Source organism: Lates calcarifer, linkage group LG23 (assembly GCF_001640805.2).
Source record: "Lates calcarifer isolate ASB-BC8 linkage group LG23, TLL_Latcal_v3, whole genome shotgun sequence".
Classification (NCBI taxonomy): Eukaryota; Metazoa; Chordata; class Actinopteri; family Centropomidae; genus Lates; species Lates calcarifer.
In genome coordinates this window covers 12,498,395-12,516,640 of record NC_066855.1, presented here as the reverse complement: position 1 = coordinate 12,516,640, position 18,246 = coordinate 12,498,395, and the positions used below count along the sequence as shown (strand labels likewise).

The following is an 18,246-nucleotide window of genomic DNA, read 5'->3' as shown; positions in this document are numbered from 1 at the left end:
TTTATCTGGAGTATGGATCACTTATGAGCATGAATGGGCCTTGATTGTAATTATGATGGCTGATTCAAGAAGCACAGAGTGGTGGAAAATTAGTGCATTTATGCAGCATGCTTCAATGACGAATAGAGAAAACAAATTATTTTGACCTTCCTCAGTCGTACCTCTGTTCCTCCTCCAGCCGATACCCCTCCTCAAGAGAGGCATGAACCACTCCATCACCATGTCTCAGGAGCAGGTGGCATGTCTGCTCGCCAACGCCTTCTTCTGCACCTTCCCACGGCGCAACTCTAGAAGGACTGAATACTGCAACTACCCAGACATCAACTTCGTCAGGTAATGTAGGGACGTGGTACTTTGGCTCATGATCCTCAAAGTTATGATGATAGAAATGATACTGCTGTGACAACTACCTTCATTTCCATGAGGGGGCACTACTGTACATGCTTTCCACACTAATCACTTTGACTTTGTATGTAGTTTTGATTACACATGATCAAACACTATCTTATAACCAGAGTATATTGATCAGAGACAGTGATCAGTGTGACTTGCATACACATGATGTGATGATTTTATCTTTAAAAATATATAAACAAACACTGATCGCAGTAGTCATTGTTCATTGATGCATTTTGAAAAGCCACTTAACTTTTTAATTGTGTAATCATATTATTAAGCACAGGGCAGACCTTCAGCCTGCTCCACCTACCAGAACCAAATGTCTCAGTGTATTCATAGATCCACCACATCACTTTTTACAGAGCATATTGTTAACCATGGCTGTGCATTCTGTCTTGTACAGCTCATTAAATAAAGGGTAAAATAAGCAGGTGTATTCCATAATATAAGTTTTTAAGTTTATGACTTATAACGAACTGGTGCTTTGCTAAACATCCCTGCCTCCTCACATACAGATACATCTGGATATATTTTAATTGATTGTGCTGACTAGAAAACTATTTGTTCATCTTTGCTTTCTTTAGCACTTGTTAGTTTTACCAGAATGATCAGTGCCACTCTTTATAGGCGAGTCTTTTCTTTCAGAATTGTCAAATATGACAAACAGGAGGGCAGGAGGGTATTTTTTTAAAATCCCTGCAGACTTGCAGTGAGGAGATTGTCTGGGTTGTGTAATGCAGAATCAGTCTGCAGATCACTTCTCAGTCATGTCCCCCCATCTCTGTTGGCATCGTAGTGTAATTACCTAAATGGAGGAGGGAATGAGATTAACATTGACTCGGCTGGCTGCTTTTGACAATGGAGAAGGCCATTGGCTGTTTTGCAGAAGGCTGTAACAGAGTTCAATCACATCAGTATTTCATTCACATAAAGGTTTTGCTGTGATTTGAAAAGAAAGCCAGAGTCATCTTTTTGGCCTGTCTGTAACACTTGTCCTGAAACACCAGTTTTAGTGTGAGGCAGATAATAAGTGCTTTGAAAATTTTCATTCATTTATTTTCTTTTTATTACGTTCTGTTGGGTCCAAGTGCTTTTTTTCCCTTCTTCATTATTATTTCACAAGAATTCTCACAGGATAGGCAAAGGCAATAAAAAGCCTTTTATCTCAATGCAGATTTCTTATTTGCACTGAGATAAAACTGACTATTGACAGTTTTTTTGTCTTTTTTGTACATGGGCTCTGATATTCCAAGTATTCTACAGCAAACTTTATTTATTATTTCACCATCAAGTACCATTAGCTCTGTTTTCTTCAGAAACCCAGCTGTTATAAACACTGTAGTCACTTTAACCCTTTTCCTCAGTTACATCATAGCTCTCTTCACATCTGTGGGGGGTATATTGATGTTATATAATTGTGTATTAATTCTGTATTCCCGAAAGACCGCAGTGCGATTTCTTACTAAAAGCTTGCTCTCACTAGTGGATAGCTTATGTCAAAGGCAGTTGCCTTGTGGACTACAGAACATATGATTGTTTCTAGAGGCCACAAAAAAGAGAAATGAATGCAGGAGTTTCTTGGCCCCTGAAGGCATTAAGCTTTTATCATTATTTCATTTGACTCACATGAAATTACTTTCCCTTTATTGTGGCTTGTGCGGCAGGCTGTGGGGCTCTCTATAGAGTTTGCTTGAAAGGGAGATGGTGGGCTTAATGCTGAAAGTGCATTCAAACCCGCCAATTGCAACTCGCTACTCACAGCAGCTTTGTGTGTGCGTGTTTGTGTGTTATTTTTCAGGGGGGGCTGACCTTTTGCCTCCTGAGGACTCTGTTCCTTAAAAGGGACACAGGGCTTCTTAATGTATCCCCAAGGAGAGAGCCCTGTTTCCCTCTCTGTTCTTTTTTATGTGAGTGCTGTGAAGTGGCACATGAGTGTGACTCTGTGATGGCAAGCCTGGGGCAACTCCATTGTCGTAGCAGCGAAGGAGCTCCTACATAATCGACTAGTGACAGAAAGAGAAGCTGAGTGAGAGATGAACTAATTCATATCAAAAGTTAAGCATGACTGAACTCACATGGCCAAAGTGGAGGTCTTGTGTCTCTATGGCACTCCAGAGTCATTTTTCCAGATCTTGACTGTAGCTTTTTGATTTTAAGAGGTGGTGGTTGGCTGTAATGTCATGTATAAACTACTTGCTGAAAAACAATGCTTTCAGTTTTGTGAAAGGAGCATAATGTATAATCTAATTTCAACAAGACTTTGATAGAATTCACAATTTCTCTTTGTCTTCAGGCTGTTTGAGGGGTCCTCTTCAAGGAAGATTGAGAAGCTGAAAACTTTGATGTGCTATTTCGAAAGTGTCACTGAGCAAAGTAGGTGTTTGAATGTAATTTTCATGAGTAATTTCAGTTTTTGGAGTAAGGCACTCTTATTGATTTAAGGTAGGATACAGTTTTAACATTGTTTTGACTTTTTTTGCTTTTCAGAGCCTACTGGACTTGTAACATTCACTCGAAAAAGTTTGGATAAACCCCTTAATTGGAAAAGGTGTAGTATATTGATGCTGTAATTGTGGAAAGTATTATTCCTAGTATTAGAAATAGTACTAATATGTTAATCCTTTCCACCAGTAGGCTAAATCCAGTAGGCTGGAAGCAATTAAAGATCCATTATCTCCCCCGTAGACAATAAACCCTTTCATTCTTTGTTTCAGCTCACAGACTCAGCTCACAAAGCTCCACATTACTTGTGAAGGAACCATTGAGGATGATGGTTATGGAATGCTTCAGGTAAGATGCAGAGGAGGAGAATTTTCTTAGTAGTGATTTAGAGGGACTTGAATCTTCAGAATCCTTTTTTTTTTTTTTTGCTGGGTTTGCTTGGGTCCCGTCCTTTTTTTCCCCCCCGTTGTAGTCAGTCACTGAGCCACCTCATTCTGGAGGCTTTCACCCAGATTGCTTACTACTGCTGAAAAGGCCTTTGAGGGAGCCTGTGACACGTCGGAGGGAGTGTGCGCTGGGACTGGGGTCGAGGCCTCTGAGCCTCCTCTGCTCAATGTGTCGGCCGTGCGTCCTATGCACTGTCAGGATGGCCCGCTTTGCCTTTCACCTTTTGTTTGCCTCCAGTTGCCACAAGCTGACAGTTGATGTGCACACATGACCAGCTCTGGGGCACGCTGCGGCCCGGATTGATGGATGCTCTGCTGGGGTGGGAGGGGATGCTGACAGCCTGTCAAAGCAGACTTTGGAGGCTAGCTTGCTGTCCCAGAGTTGAGTGACCAGTTTGGGGAGATCAGCCCTCAGACTGCTGCTCACCCCTTTGCAGCCTCTTCCTGGGGTTGTGACGGGGTTGGTCTGGGCTCCTCTACAGACCAGTGAGCAACAACTGTCAGTCCTGAAATTGGATTGTATGTATGTTCCACATGACTGCTTTCTGACTAAAACAATGAGTTGTCACGTCTATGTCTTGGCTGAAACGATGAGATGCATATTTTCTTTTGAATCACAAACAGACCAAAATAAACAAGTGAGTCAGTGTCACCCGTAGATCTGTGCACAAACCTGAAAGAACACAAGCAGCAAAAGATATCACAGGCATCAGTCAGCAGTCAATTTAGCAGCATGTTATGACTGGAGGGAGATGTTTACTTTGGACTGTAGGCCTGCACACTTGTTTTGATATTTGCTATTGGCAGCAGCACATCGAAGTGCTGCTCCTGGGGAGAGCTCATTTTGGCACAAGGGGACAGATGTCTGAGTAATGTGAGCACCTCAGGCCACCTTCCACATCAGCTTGTCTAGAATTCTGTGACAAATAAAGAAAAAGGGCTGAAATCCTCTCATGAGGTGTTTTCCTCCTGTTGTCCAAGCTTGGGAAGCTGTATATATTTAACAGTCAAGAGAAAATGTTTAGTTACTAGATCTAGATTATGTTGTTTTCTTTTTCCTTTCATACATGCATGTGACAAAAATCAGTAGATTTTGCAAGGACATGGATGTTTCATAGTTTTTTCTTTGATTGTAATTCTTCTGTCTTGATTTGCAGGTGGATTTTGCCAATAAGTTTGTGGGAGGAGGGGTCACCAGTTCTGGTCTTGTTCAAGAGGAAATCCGTTTTCTCATCAACCCTGAGCTTATTGTTTCTCGCCTCTTCACTGAAGCCCTGGATCATAACGAGTGTTTGATCATCACAGGTCAGTGATCAAAAATGCCTCCACACCTTGTTAAACCATAATTTCCGCTGGAAGGAACCGTACGCTTCAATTATTCATGATTTAGTCTGTTGATCCAGATAAGATCAACATAGTGAGTGTTTCTAGTCAGACGCAGCATGGAGTACACATTCCGCACCTTCAATTTACCCCATCCTGGCTCAGCAAGAGGCAAAAGGATGTGTGTGGCAATTGCCCTGTTTTCTGTCTGTCTGCCCTTGTCACATGTTTACTCTTGATTGGCTGCAAAAGGGAAGGTTGCATCAGTCAGGAGTTGGAGATTGGGCTTTCCTGATTGCTCTGTTGCGTCTTTCTGTTGAGTAATTCCCACTGACTGTTCTTTAGTATTGAGTGGTTGCAAAAGACAAGGTTGGGACAGGCCAGTAGATGCAGTAACAAGAGCTAGCCTTAAGGAGTCTCAGCAGGAGGCTGATGGTGCCTGTCTGTTTTCTTTTTCTTTTTTTTTTTTCTTTTTTTTTTATCTAAGACTGTCTGTACTATTGTGGTGCTTGATTGTGTTTGGTGAGGAATCTAGAAAATCAGTGTTATGTAATATCGCTAGCTAACTAGTCAAAAGGGAGGAAGCCTACACAAACTTATTTGACAACAATAAAATCATTTAAAACAGCAAAGTAAAGGTTTTACAGCTGGGTTACTTAAAGTCTGTTTCTATTTAAATAGAATCCATGAGCCCTGATAAGTATGCCATGGCTAAATATGTTATAGCTGACATGTATTAAAGAGATGTGTGCAGTCAACAAACAACAAATTTCTAAGAAATCAGTTAGTAAAGTTTTCATGTTTTACTTTTGGTTAGATCTTTGTCCCAGGCTGATGTCATTGTAACAATTTGGAATACTAGCTCTCTGTTACATTAATGTTATGCTATGCAAGCCCATGACTAGAACCACTGTTTCAAAGAAAATGGCCATAACCCATAAATAGATTAACTGCCTTATCGTTGCACAACACGTGAGTTGGATTAGAACAGGAAGTGAGGCAGTAGAGCCTCCACCCTCCTGATCGCCAATCATACCTCTGTATCAGGGCTTCTCGCTTTGGTGGAGTCACCTTCAGACTTCTTGCAGGCCATTTCTCCTTCGCCTTCACTTACACCACTTAACTTTATTACTGGGGCCCAGAATTAATTATAGCTGGAAGACCTGCCCAAGACCTGCTCCACTAATGGACTCTTCCATTCCATCATCTTTATTAAACCCTGCCTGTATCTCTTGTCCCCTGTTGTAAAAGTCCAAGTCTTTGCTGCATTGTAGCCTTATGGTAAATTATATTCCCCCAGTGATACGTTTTGGCATACAGTAGGGAAGCTAATGGATCTTACTTCTGCATTGAAATTTGCTAAAGTGCCCAGGCCTAGTTGAATTTTCCTTGATTGCTAGGTATCTGGCTGCTGTTGGGGCGGTCAAAAGTATAAATAGTATCAAGGAGAAGTCTTACGATTCACTGATGGCAGCACTGATCAGAAAATAGAATGCAAGCTCAACACAAGCGGGAAATCGTGGCATAGGGACTTTTTTCTTGATGCTGCACAAATCTTGCTTGTATTAATAGTGGTTTTGAAAATAGTCCTCAGAGAAACCAGTTAGGGCCTTAACTTGTGATTTTTCTTTCTTTTTAATATTTTCTTTTTTTGTTGTTTTTGACAATATAGCATTTTAAGTTGAGAAGCGCTGTCCTCATTTCTTCACATGCAGACCTTGTTGCTCAGTTTGACATGGCAATGACAGGCATATCTGACCTTTTACAGTCTCTGGTCCACCACAAATATTCAACACTTTGTTTTGATGTATTTACACATGAATGGAACAACCTTCAGGAACTTCCTGAACCTACTGATTTTTATGCAACCTATTTGTTGTCTATAAATAATTTCTAATAACCAGACAAGATTGATCAGCTTCCCACCACAAGTAAGTTTTAAATGACAAATGGGTAGCATAAAAAATCAGTATAATTTATATTGTTCCTGAAGGTTGTTCCTTTCAAATGTAAATATGAATGATCACAGAGTTTGATAATTTTTGAGAACCAGTAAAGGTCAGGTGTATGCATAGTTAATATAAGGCCATCTGGTTTGATGGCAGTAGTGTTATCTTATTTTGAAATCAAATTTATTTATTTATATTTCGAACATCACTAGAATGTTTTATCTAAAATAACTATCTTTTTTGGCCCAGAAATTGTGCTGGTAGCATAAGAGCTCTGAGTTTAATGTACATACAAATGGCCAATTTGCTCGAGACATCAACTGTGACTTAGCAAAGTCAGGGAAAGGTGCATGTAAAAATCCAGAAGCTTCAGTGGTATGGAAGCTTCTCAGTAATATTTGATTTGTCCATACTTACATAGAGACATATTGTTTCATGATCTTCATGAGTTATGTAGTTTTGCTAATCTGTATTGTTTTAATGACATTCTGGTGAACTACATAAAGTAATTTGTTTAAATAATAATAACGCAGGAAGGCTGATTATTAGTAAAATGCCTGTCAAGTGGAGTGTGCTATAGAGATTCCCTCCCCCTATGTATGCTCCCAATGCCTGCTGACCAAGACCCTGCTACTAATCACTTGGTTTATTCACTTTGCAGCGTGAAGCAACTCAGCAAGTGCTCTAGACAGCCAGGTACTAATGAGCACTAATGAATGGGAAGTTAATTTGTGGCCTCATTTGTTTGACTGTGCTGTTGCCTCCCCACCCTCCGCTTCCCTTCTACGGGTGTTGAGTGTCCCCCTGTGGGCTGGCGGTCAGTCGCTGCGTCTCATTTCATTTTAAGGGGGGGAAATAACTTGACCTTCCTCTTGTCAGAAGACAGCTGCTCATGTTCATCTGATCACATCAGGCAGAATCGCGACTGACACACCCCCTGTAAACCATGTCTTTTTACAGTGAATTTTTAAATCAGTTTGTATTTTTGGATGTATATGCAAAGTTTTCAAATGGTAACCAATTTTGGAAGATTCTCTTTCTTTGTGTGATCATTTGATGTAATAATACTTGCACATGCGTTCAGTTAAACAGTATGGTATTGGCCACACATTGTTTTAGCATAATTTAGTCACCACTAATAATAATAATATTAATGGCAGTCATTTTAGAATTTATCAATGTTTGTCAAAATAAAAAAAACACGTTTATTTTAATTATATGAGGATTGCTATGCCAAAATTGAAATCCCTGGTGGCTAAACTGGATTTTATATGCCTGTTAATGCAATGTAACCTTACCTGCTTTTCAGCTTTGCTGCATAAATATAACTGGAAGTATTATTTAATTCTGACCAAGATCAGAGATGTGTTAATGCTTTGCAGAGCTGTGTGACTCATATGCTTGTTTGTTATTACCAGGTACACAGCAGTACAGTAAGTACACCGGCTATGCTCAGACCTACCAATGGGGTGGCATCCACCAGGACACAATTCCAAGGTATTTATAGCACTTTTACTTTTATTTTATACACCATCACTTTTGAATAGACTAATATAGTATGGATTACCATCACATTTTCATGGTCTGCAGATGATGAATCCTACTGGCGATTATTGTGTGATTAATTGGGTGTTAAAGCCAAATACCAGCAAAACTAAAGACATTTAATTAATTAGATAAACTCATGTTAGCATGCTGATGTTAGCATTTAACTCAAAGCACTACTGAGCCAAAATACAACCTCACCAGTAGCTTACTCTTGAAAATTTTCATAATCTCCATATCTTATCATTGTCCACAGGCAGTCATTCAAAGCTTTAGATATTGTTAATTTTCTTTCATAAAATGGAAAAGTTGCACTAAATTAATGTCCCAATGCATGCTTTCTTTAAACCTAGTTGTTCTGTTGTATGTAAAACTGCCTCTCTGATTTGTTTCAGAGATAGCTGGCAGAGAAGATGCACAGAGATTGTGGCCATTGATGCGCTGCAGTTCAGGAACTTTCTTGAACAGTTTAGCCCAGAGAAAATCAACCGAGAACTCAACAAGGTTATTTTTCCATTAATCACTGCTTGATTTTTTTTGAGGGGTTTTGTTTCTTTGTATTTTTTTGTTTGGTTTCTTTCTGCATGTCACTAAACATGAATCTGGATTATGTCCTCTCTTCAGTGGAAAATGGGTATTGACTGTATGGCAAATGATGCTCTAAGTGCATTTTTTCCTCTTATAGACAATTGAAGTTTGTATAATTTATGGCAGCAGAAGTGTTGAGGCAATCTACCACTACTCTTTGATGTTACCCTAAGATCCCTATTGTCATTCTTTAATAGCATGTAGTTGCAGTAATTTTATGTTTTAACTTTATTTGGCATTTGTCTTCCTGTTTGGTTTGCACAGATTTAATGGTTTCAGTTTGAATCCATTTGGTGATAATCTGAAAACTGTCTCATCACAAATGTCAGCTGAGATGACACTGACTCATGTTTACTTTTCTTAGGGTAAATATTTGAATTATGGAAAAGTGTTGTGTGTGTAATACAGACTGATGGACTGTCATATATGCAGGGAATAAGCTTAATCTTATTCATTTCACTGTCCATTAGGCCCAGAATGAATTTTAATGAAAGTAATTGACCTCAGAGTGATTAATCATAATGATTAGATTTACATCACAGATTTTTTAAAAATAGGAGTCCATCTATGTGTACTGTCTTCTCAGTCAGAGATGCTCATTCATAATAGAAAATCAAGATGTTAATGTTGTCAAGTCTGCCGTCAGAAAGCTTGGAGGAGTTTGACAGCTCTGACAGGGGTGTGAAGAATGCGCCAACATGAAGATCAATCCTGTTTCGAATACTGTTTAGCTACTGTCATATCTGCCCTTTCACAGGAAGAATTTATGACTGGTCAGGGGGGAGGATGGGCTCCTACAATTCATTTTCACAATTCACTTCATCTCCAATGTGAAAAGTAATGTCCAGAGCCCCTTGGGATCTTTTATTTAACATGTGCTGCTTTTATATGTGACATATAACCCACTTGACATGTCATGTGAAATGCTCTTGCTCATGCACACGAATTTTGTCTGTAATGTGCAATTATTGATATGTAGAACCCAATTGAGAGATGAGGTGTGAAGTTGCCAAATGACACCATGTTAAAAATGTTTATTATGTTCCGTCAGGCCAATCAGCTCATGTGTTCATTCACTGCATGATGTGTCAAGCACAGGCCTGCAGGCAAATGGAATTTCTTTGTTGCTTGCTTTCTGTATTCCATTTGCATTTTATGGTATGGATGTGTTCTGCAGGCCTGACTTGTGAAACATAACAGTGATCTGGAACAGTGGCGTGATCCCAAGAGTTGAGGCTCTTCAGAGCTGATTCTGGCTTCATGTTCCAAATGACATATTATTCCCTACTTACTCAAATGGTGGGGCCTCATGTGGCTGACAGTTTGATGTAATGTAATCCCAAGAAAACCAGCTTTGGTCACATTCTTTGTAACGGACAGGCTTTGTTTGTGATGCATTTAGATTTCACTATTTGCCATGTAGGGCATTATATTTATTATTTTATTTAAGTGCTCAAGCTTAACATATCAGTCGTGTTTGTAGCATTCATTTTGCCTTTTGCTAAAAATCCTGTAGTTTATTCTATAGTAACAGTTATGTGATGCTACATAATAATGATGATTCTTAGGTGTCCAAAATCTCAGTGATTTACAGTGTACAGTGATCAGTGTACAGTGTCTGCTTGATAATATGTGTATTTTGTCTGCCACAGAACAATTTTCCTGTCATATCAAATTTGTGTTTATCTTTTTGTTGCCTCATCTAGGCTTACTGTGGCTTTGCTCGCCCTGAGGAACAAAACCAAAACCTTGCAGCAGTGGCAACAGGAAACTGGGGCTGTGGGGTTTTTGGAGGTGACACACGTCTTAAGGGTAAGCACTGATATAACACTTCCATCATAGATCTTGTGGAGAAATGTGCTCAGATTGTCTTTGTGTATCTAGTAGTCTGAGTGGACTCTCTTCCTGGTTATAACAGAATAAATTTCAGATTGAAAGGATCAGTGTGGGCATCCATTTGTCTTCCAGGAATGCGTTCATTTACTTAAAGCCTATTCATCGCCTTCCTTCTATTGATCAAATGACAAAGTTAATATGTTTCATTAATAGTGAAATTGATCGCCTGCTCGAGTCCATCAATCTGTTACAACACTTTGTCTGAGCTTTGTATCACTGTCACTGAACAGGGCGCTTAAGGATAGTTTATGCTAACCGTTTCCAGTAGTATCTCTGCTCACTCTCTGCCTGTCTTAGAGCGCCTGTGCTTGCAAACTGTACATACATCCATAGCATATTTGTTAATTAGCTGAAGCATGGTACAGCCCTCCATAGGCACAATCACCTACTGTCTGCTTAATGACATGTCTCCCGGGAAGAGCTTTGTAATTCAGACGCTGATCTCCTCCTGGGTTTTACCTTCTGTGCCCTCACATAGCCACCTATATTTTAATTGCCAGATAATTTTTGAAGCAAGCAGTTGTAACAGAACACGGGAGAGAAACTGCTGAAGTGCAGACGTATTCAGCTTAGCCCTCCTCTGAAAATGTTGATTCAGATTTGCTCATTAACTTTCCACTGTCCCAACCTTCATTAATCAGCAGACATATTTCCAGTCTCTTAAAATATTCACAGCTCTCCTGGGGCCAGACCTGGTCTCTCTTTGTAACTAATCCAGAGTTCTCAGTGGGGGTGAGACCTATTCCCCCGATTATTTACCTTTTACTGTACAAGCCACAGAGGCTGGTGCTGATTACTTTAAATTCTAACATCAGCGCCTAATGACTCCTCTTCAGACTTCTGTTCATTTAACCTTTGCTGTTTTTTCACAAGTAAGAAAGTGTGTGAACAAATATGAAAATAAAAGCAATGTTTTAATGCATTAAAGGCCAATCCTGCTACCGCAATGAGACAGATTTTGCATCACTCAGAGTGTTGAGGTTTAACACAGGCTTCTTTTCCTCCAGCTCTGCTCCAGATGCTGGCAGCTGCTGAGGCGGGCCGAGATGTAGCCTATTTCACCTTTGGTGACAGCCAGCTCATGACAGATGTCCACAACATGCACTCTTTCCTCACTCAGAGGAGCATCAGTGTCGGTAAGGCAAACAGCCGTCCTGCCTGCTTCTTGTTTATATACAGATGTGTTCAAACCTTTTATGCAATGTAATAATGCTATGATGAATTCTTCTTTATTTCTGAATAGTATCTCCTCTTACGATATTGTTTTAAATGATGTGAACTCATGACTCAGTGATACGGCTAATTACTGATGCTGAAAACTTGTCTACATTTTCCTTGCTGTGATATCAGTCCACTGTGGAGGCTAGACTACATACACTATCTCCTTGTCTCTGTCACAGGGGAGGTGTATGATCTCTTGGGGCAGTACTACAGCTCAGTGTGCAAGAGCTGCCTCGGTCGGCGCCCTGACGTCAGCCTCTACTCCTTCATCTACCAACAGGTCAGCCCCTCCCTGGCGCCCGACGAGTCCGACAGGCACTCGGCCAGACAACAAGTCTCCACAGACACCCATTAAGGTCAGGTGGCTGATGAGTCACCGTGCCTTATCTTCGGAAAACGAAACACTTAATGAATTAAAATATCCTCAGTCTACTTTCTTTCTGTTTTTGGTAGAGAAACTTAAAATCAACAGTACCAAATGTTGTCTCCACCAGTGGCAGCCAAAAGTGAAAATCTGGCACATGGTTCCTTTTCGAAATCAACTGAGCTGCAGAAGGTGATTAGTTATGACCCTAGCTGTCGCTGCAGTCCAAGCTTTGTTCATTTTGCTACTGCTGGTAATACGCCAATGGATTGAGCTTCAATACGATGCAATTGTGATTTTAATGGTGAAGCAAAGGTTGCCATCCATCTTCTGAGTTTGTCATGTTGCCTTTTTTACACCCACACATACCCAGCCTAATTGAATTGGCTGTCAGAAATCAAGTTAAAGGAAACGAATAACAAGAACAGGGTTTGGAAAGCTTGAAGCGCTCTTCGGAAAGTGGTTTGATTTAAAAAGCAGCCTGGGTCTTTGTGAAGTAATCTCCTACCTTTTGCATTTATAGCAAAATTCTAGTTACAATCATGGGTCCATGAGAACAGGTTTTGGTTTCTTTGTTGTATGTGAGACATTCCAAAGAACCCAGTTGCACTTAAAATATTAATTTGATTTGTTTGTTTCTGTATTTTGCAACTGATTTCAGAGTAAATCTGTTTCTACAATTGTTGAGTAGCTGCACTTGAATGAAAATTGCAGAATTTTTCAGACAGTTTATGTTATTCAAACCAATAAAAATGGATCGGTTGTAAGTTAATGTAATATTCTAATTTTTAATATTGCATATATTTTATTCTGTAGCACCATTTGGATGGAGCCACAAATGTCAGTGATACATCTCTCAACAATCAGAATGATGGCTCCTTGTCCCATGGATGTTACAGGCTAAATGAGTTTCCATACAGCCCTGCCATTTATCTTTCCCCGGCTATTGCTTCACCCTTTCATTCACCATTTAATAAGGTCATACCTTTTATATAAACTGTACATGACACCTCATTAAGTAAAGAGTAGATCATAGAATGTCCAGTCAGAGGGGAGAGTCAGGCAGTGGGGCTCCTGTGTGATTTCTCTGTCTGTTGGACAAACCACAGCTTCATTTGCATCAAAAAGAAGCTGCTTGATGGGTGTCTCAGAGGTTTGACCTTTGACACTTTGTATTCAGGTTTAATGACATTTGACAACATTTTAAGCAACATACATATTTTTTGGTATTTGTAGGCATTTAAAATATTCTCAGCAAACAATTTGACATATGTGACACAATATTAAAAAGCTGAACTTGATATGTATACTGATACCATATAACAAAATTTAACACCCTGTTTGATACTGATTTATTGTTTTTAGCCTTTTACTGTTTGGTTAGCTCATTGTAGACCTATTACTTAGTATTTCAGTGATACATGTCTTGACTTTTTCTCTGTGTGATTATCTAGTTACATGCCTAATGAACTGTTATCTCTGTCAGTTTACAGATTACTCAGTCAACAGGAGTTTATTGACTAAATATTTTCAGTAGAATGTTTAATTAGTTTTGCCCCTAGAGTGTGCAGTACTGAATGGACTCCTGGGAGCCTGTAAGTGAATGAATGAGGTGTAGGCGTTTCTAAGCTTGGTGCTGTCTGCTTTCATGGAATCAGGACCCGAAGTAGGGGGGTCTCTCTTTGTGGCTTGCTGAGTTCAAAAAAAGCCTTTGGTGGCGTCTCTCTCAGGGGGATCCACCATAAACACACAGGGGTATCCTACAGGATTGATCCCTCTACAGTCAGCCTCATGTGTGTCTTTGACCTTTTGGTTACCATCTGTCATAAAGTCACGAACAGTGTTTAGTCTTTTCAACATAATCGCTTGACTGCAGTTTGGCAATGGAAAAGTTGAGTAAATAATGCAGTAGGTAAGTAAAACTTTAAACATTTATTTTCTATTTTGATTTATAATCTAACCATGTTTTAGCTTTGAGGAAATCCTCCTACAATCTAGCCATGGCGTACCCCCCCCCCCCAAAGTACAGTATCATAAAATGTGTTTCCTGCATCCTGAACAGTGTGTTGAAGCATGAATAAAGCAGTGCAGCAGTCAGTTCTTCTCAGCTGAGGTGGCAAATTTGTTTAGAATTTAATGTGGAAAGTCAGAGAATCAAACAATGTTTAACAGATACTGTCTGCATGGGTAGTCACACACCCCTGATGCACTTCCTTATTACCCCAGAGAACAAATAAAATGCATCAAACAGTTCATCTTTAGCTTCATTTTGATGCTGGAATGACATTGCCATATAATTTCCCCCTTTTCCTTTGTTTCTATCCAAGAAGGTCAGCTCTGATAATGTAGGTTGCTGTATTATAAATGCAAGGCCTATTTAAATTCACTATCAGACTATTTACTTCGTATTTCTTTGTCATTTTTGATCATTAGTGGAAACTCCCTGTTGTGTTTGGAAGAGTTATGCAAGGTTCTCTTGGCCACAGATTAAAGGCATTATCAGCTGAATATTGATATGTTTGGTGAAACTGTGGGAGCTGTGGCTTACATTTGTTTGGACTGAGGATATAAGACAAAAATAGGATTCGTTGTCATGAGCTCTCTTGCTAATTATTCATACCATGTCCTTTCCATAATAAAAATATTATTTTATGAAAAAAAGATTGCACATACCCCCAGGACATCAGGGTACATGAAGGATGCATCTAATTTGCAATTGATGCTAATCTTGGAACATTAGTCCTGAATTATTGCTGTTTGACCGCCTATTGGTACTAGCAGAGATGGTTGATGTGCAGGTCCTCACAACTATCATCTCATTAGACAAAAAACCTAAGATTAAAAGTTCAATTAGTTTCACCAATTTAACATCTGGGATGGGGATTGGTACATCCCTTAAGACTTCAGTGTATTTTTTTCAAGTTCATTTTGAAACCTTTGCAGTATGACCCCCTGCTATTAAAGAATTCACTTGTTCAGAATTAAAAATTACATTTTAGACATCAAAGAGCTCACTCTGAGGTGGTTATATTCTGTGCCTACTCTAATTAATCCATGCACTTGCAGTTTTCAAAGGGATTTATTAAGAAATGCTTTTCTGGCAAGACCCTCAGCACAGGTGCATCTTGTTACAGTATCTAGCTTACTGGAGTGAGATGCAGTCAACTGAGCTCAACATTGTGTCCAAACTGCAATCATCCATATTATCTTTGAACAAATTACAGCCACACCCCTCAGTATTTCCTCCCAGCCATAAGTAAGTTTAATAAACTAATAATTAACGAAACCATATTTCTTTGCAGGCAGAATGTTTGCCTCGTCATGTTCGTGAAATTGAAACATTGCACTTCTGTTAAATCAAATTTGCCGTGCCATCACAATTTAAAAAAATAAAATAAAAAAATCTTGCATCCCCTGTAAATGTCCTCAGCTCACACTGCTGTGTCTGTGAGCCTGTTTGAACTTGGCACGACCTAAATGTTTCACCACTTCCTCTGTGTCCTGTGTGGCGCCTCAGCGGCGGCACAGTTGCCATCATTTGATGGTAATTGTGTTTCTCCTCGGGCTCTACACATGCTGAGACGGTTCCTCGTCCAAAGGCAGTTCCTTCGTTGCTCCGAAAACCTGCTTGCATTGTCTTTTATACAGTCTAAATAACATGCAGTCAAAAACTCTCTTTAGTATGGCCTGCACTGGAGGAGGTGGAGGCGGTGTATAAATCCATAACAGCAGCATTTATTTATTAGTGACAGCCTTCTATGGCCATTTTAGTTCAAATGTTTCCACTGCAATTGATCTAAAAGAAAAATCCATTTTTATGTGATAGCTGTAGCTTTTAACCAAACTGACTTCTCGCTCCGTAAGGTCAAGGATTGAGTGAGTGAAGTTATTTTTGCTCCTAGTGTTATTAGATTGCCTATCTATCACTGGAGTGTCATGTGATTGATACTGACTCAGCTTGAATGAAAGATGGAGCAAGGCCATAGCTGCTCACACACAAGAGTAAGGAGTAGCTCAATCGCCACAGCACCTTGTTAAGAAGAAGCACTTGAAGGATACATGGGAGAAAAAATGTCGTAGCTAACTGCAAGCACTTTTGTTTTGCCATTTCTCATTTAAACTTATTTAAATTTAAAACCCAGTCTCTGAGTTTTACTCACTATGTTTTTCTTATAACCTCAGCATGTTAAAACAAAAACTGCAGGACAGGCAATTGTGGAAGGATGATTACCTCCAAGTGTGTTTGCACACGCTATTAATTTAGGGACAGTCCACATATTGCTGACCACTTAAAACTGCATGAACTGTTCATTACTTTCAATTTTGCTTGCAGATTTCATTTTACATATTATGATTTTAGACATCCAATTTAATTCTCCAAAGCTATCAGGTATGAACTATTAATTTTGCGGTATATGGCTGAATTGGTTTACTTTCCCAAGTTTATCTCTTTTGAACTGAAGGTATCTCTTCAGGCCTTTAATTGCACACTTGTTGCTCCTTCCACCCACGAGGCAGATAACACCATCTGCTCCGTGTCCGCACAAGACCAATCATAATTTCAAAAAGAGAAAAATATATTCTGTCTACCCTGGCAAAGATTTCAAAGTGCTACAGGAAGCTTATTAGGGATTATGAAACATTAGTTTTATTTTTTTGCTTTAAAAATATTATAAACTGTAACATGATTTTCAAAGGGGCGGTGTGTTAGAGTAAGATGTATAGATGGATGCATGGATGTTGGTATTGGGGCACTTGGGCATGTTACCACATCAGACAGATTTCTCTCTCTGGGTTTCAAAGGTGCCAGAGACAGATGCTTCCCACACATTTCAAAGGAGACTGGCTTTTGGCCTTGATCATTTTCAGGATATGATTAGATTCCAACACATGGCAGCAGCCGTTATCTGGTGGAAAAACAAGGTGGTTAAGTTTGAATGGGAACCTAAACCGGAACTTTTCACAATGTAAAAGTCAAAGTGCTTCATATGTTTTTTGCTGTATGTATGTGAGTTATCTGTGACTGTGGGGTATAGCACAGCAGACATTTGAGGTGAGGGCTTGTTACATGTCGCACATTGTTTATCCATAGAGAAGACGGAGCTTTCTGCATGTGCCTTTAGTACTTTTCAGAGTAGCGTTTGCAGAGTGGACCTCTAGGCTCTGCCGTGCACTGGGCTTGTTACAGAGCTGTCGCTGTTTGGGCGTTAGCCCACAATGTAATGGCTTCCTTCCCTGGACGTTGGACAGGACTGTAGAAGAAAGGCACTAGCAATCAGTTCTGTTTAGACCTGTGTTTGTGCTTCCTTGACTGCTATTCATAGACGTATCAAAGAACCAAACTGTTAGTGTTTGTCTGTTTTTCCATAACAAAGCTGTAATTACAGTGTTTTGAAAACCCAGCAAGGCTGCACAGGGGGTTGAGGATTTCCTGGTTAGAAAGTGAATCCCTGCTGGGCCTTTTTACTGAATGTTAATTGGATTTTATCTGTGAAAGCCCTCCAGTCCTTACAGAGACATCCTTTTTAATCAAAGCATAAATGAGACATGCTAAAGTGATTGCAAGTATCATAACTCTGGGGGATTTATGACTTCTAATTAAGATCTGAAGTACGTAGATAGATTCTTTTATCTTTGCACTCTGCTTAACATCTTATTCATGAACAAATACTTAATTGGAAATTAAGATAATACATTAAAGCACACCGAAGGGAAAGAGAGTAAGTGATTTGGTGCATCGGCCTGTTTGAAAATATTTGCATTTGCAGGTATAACTGATTTGTTTTTGCACAAAAGCATTTAGAATTTTTCTCTGCTGTGCGGATGAAAATTTTTTGCTAGGTGCACACAATTTCAGATGCCCAGCAGTATCATGTTCTGGTCCCAGCATCTTAACGTTCATATTGGAATCTCTCATCTTTTCACAGCTTTCACGATTTGTGTGTTGAGCGTGGAAGTAAAATTCTGATTCAGTGCTTGCTTTAAAGCTGACAAAAGCAACAATGCTTCTGTGTCATCTGATATTTCCTTAAGTCAGTTCAGAGAGTGAAAGTGCTATATAGTCTGTCTCCTT

General features: G+C 39.6%; 1 protein-coding gene across 2 annotated transcripts in view; it reads left to right on the top strand.

Annotated features, from left to right (window-relative positions):
* LOC108899010 (poly(ADP-ribose) glycohydrolase) overlaps nucleotides 1-18,246 on the top strand; it is a 41,884-nt gene that overhangs the window by 7,332 nt on the left and 16,306 nt on the right. Inside the window, exons 6-15 of one of the 2 annotated variants that reach the window (XM_018699204.2) lie at nucleotides 179-333; nucleotides 2,693-2,772; nucleotides 2,887-2,947; nucleotides 3,114-3,189; nucleotides 4,445-4,592; nucleotides 7,978-8,056; nucleotides 8,500-8,608; nucleotides 10,399-10,504; nucleotides 11,596-11,724; nucleotides 11,989-12,089. In XM_018699204.2, the coding sequence (XP_018554720.1) occupies nucleotides 179-333; nucleotides 2,693-2,772; nucleotides 2,887-2,947; nucleotides 3,114-3,189; nucleotides 4,445-4,592; nucleotides 7,978-8,056; nucleotides 8,500-8,608; nucleotides 10,399-10,504; nucleotides 11,596-11,724; nucleotides 11,989-12,089 (1,044 nt within the window). Of the gene's footprint in view, nucleotides 1-178; nucleotides 334-2,692; nucleotides 2,773-2,886; nucleotides 2,948-3,113; nucleotides 3,190-4,444; nucleotides 4,593-7,977; nucleotides 8,057-8,499; nucleotides 8,609-10,398; nucleotides 10,505-11,595; nucleotides 11,725-11,988; nucleotides 12,946-18,246 lie in introns of those variants that run through there. The other variant, XM_018699201.2, reaches the window with a different exon arrangement.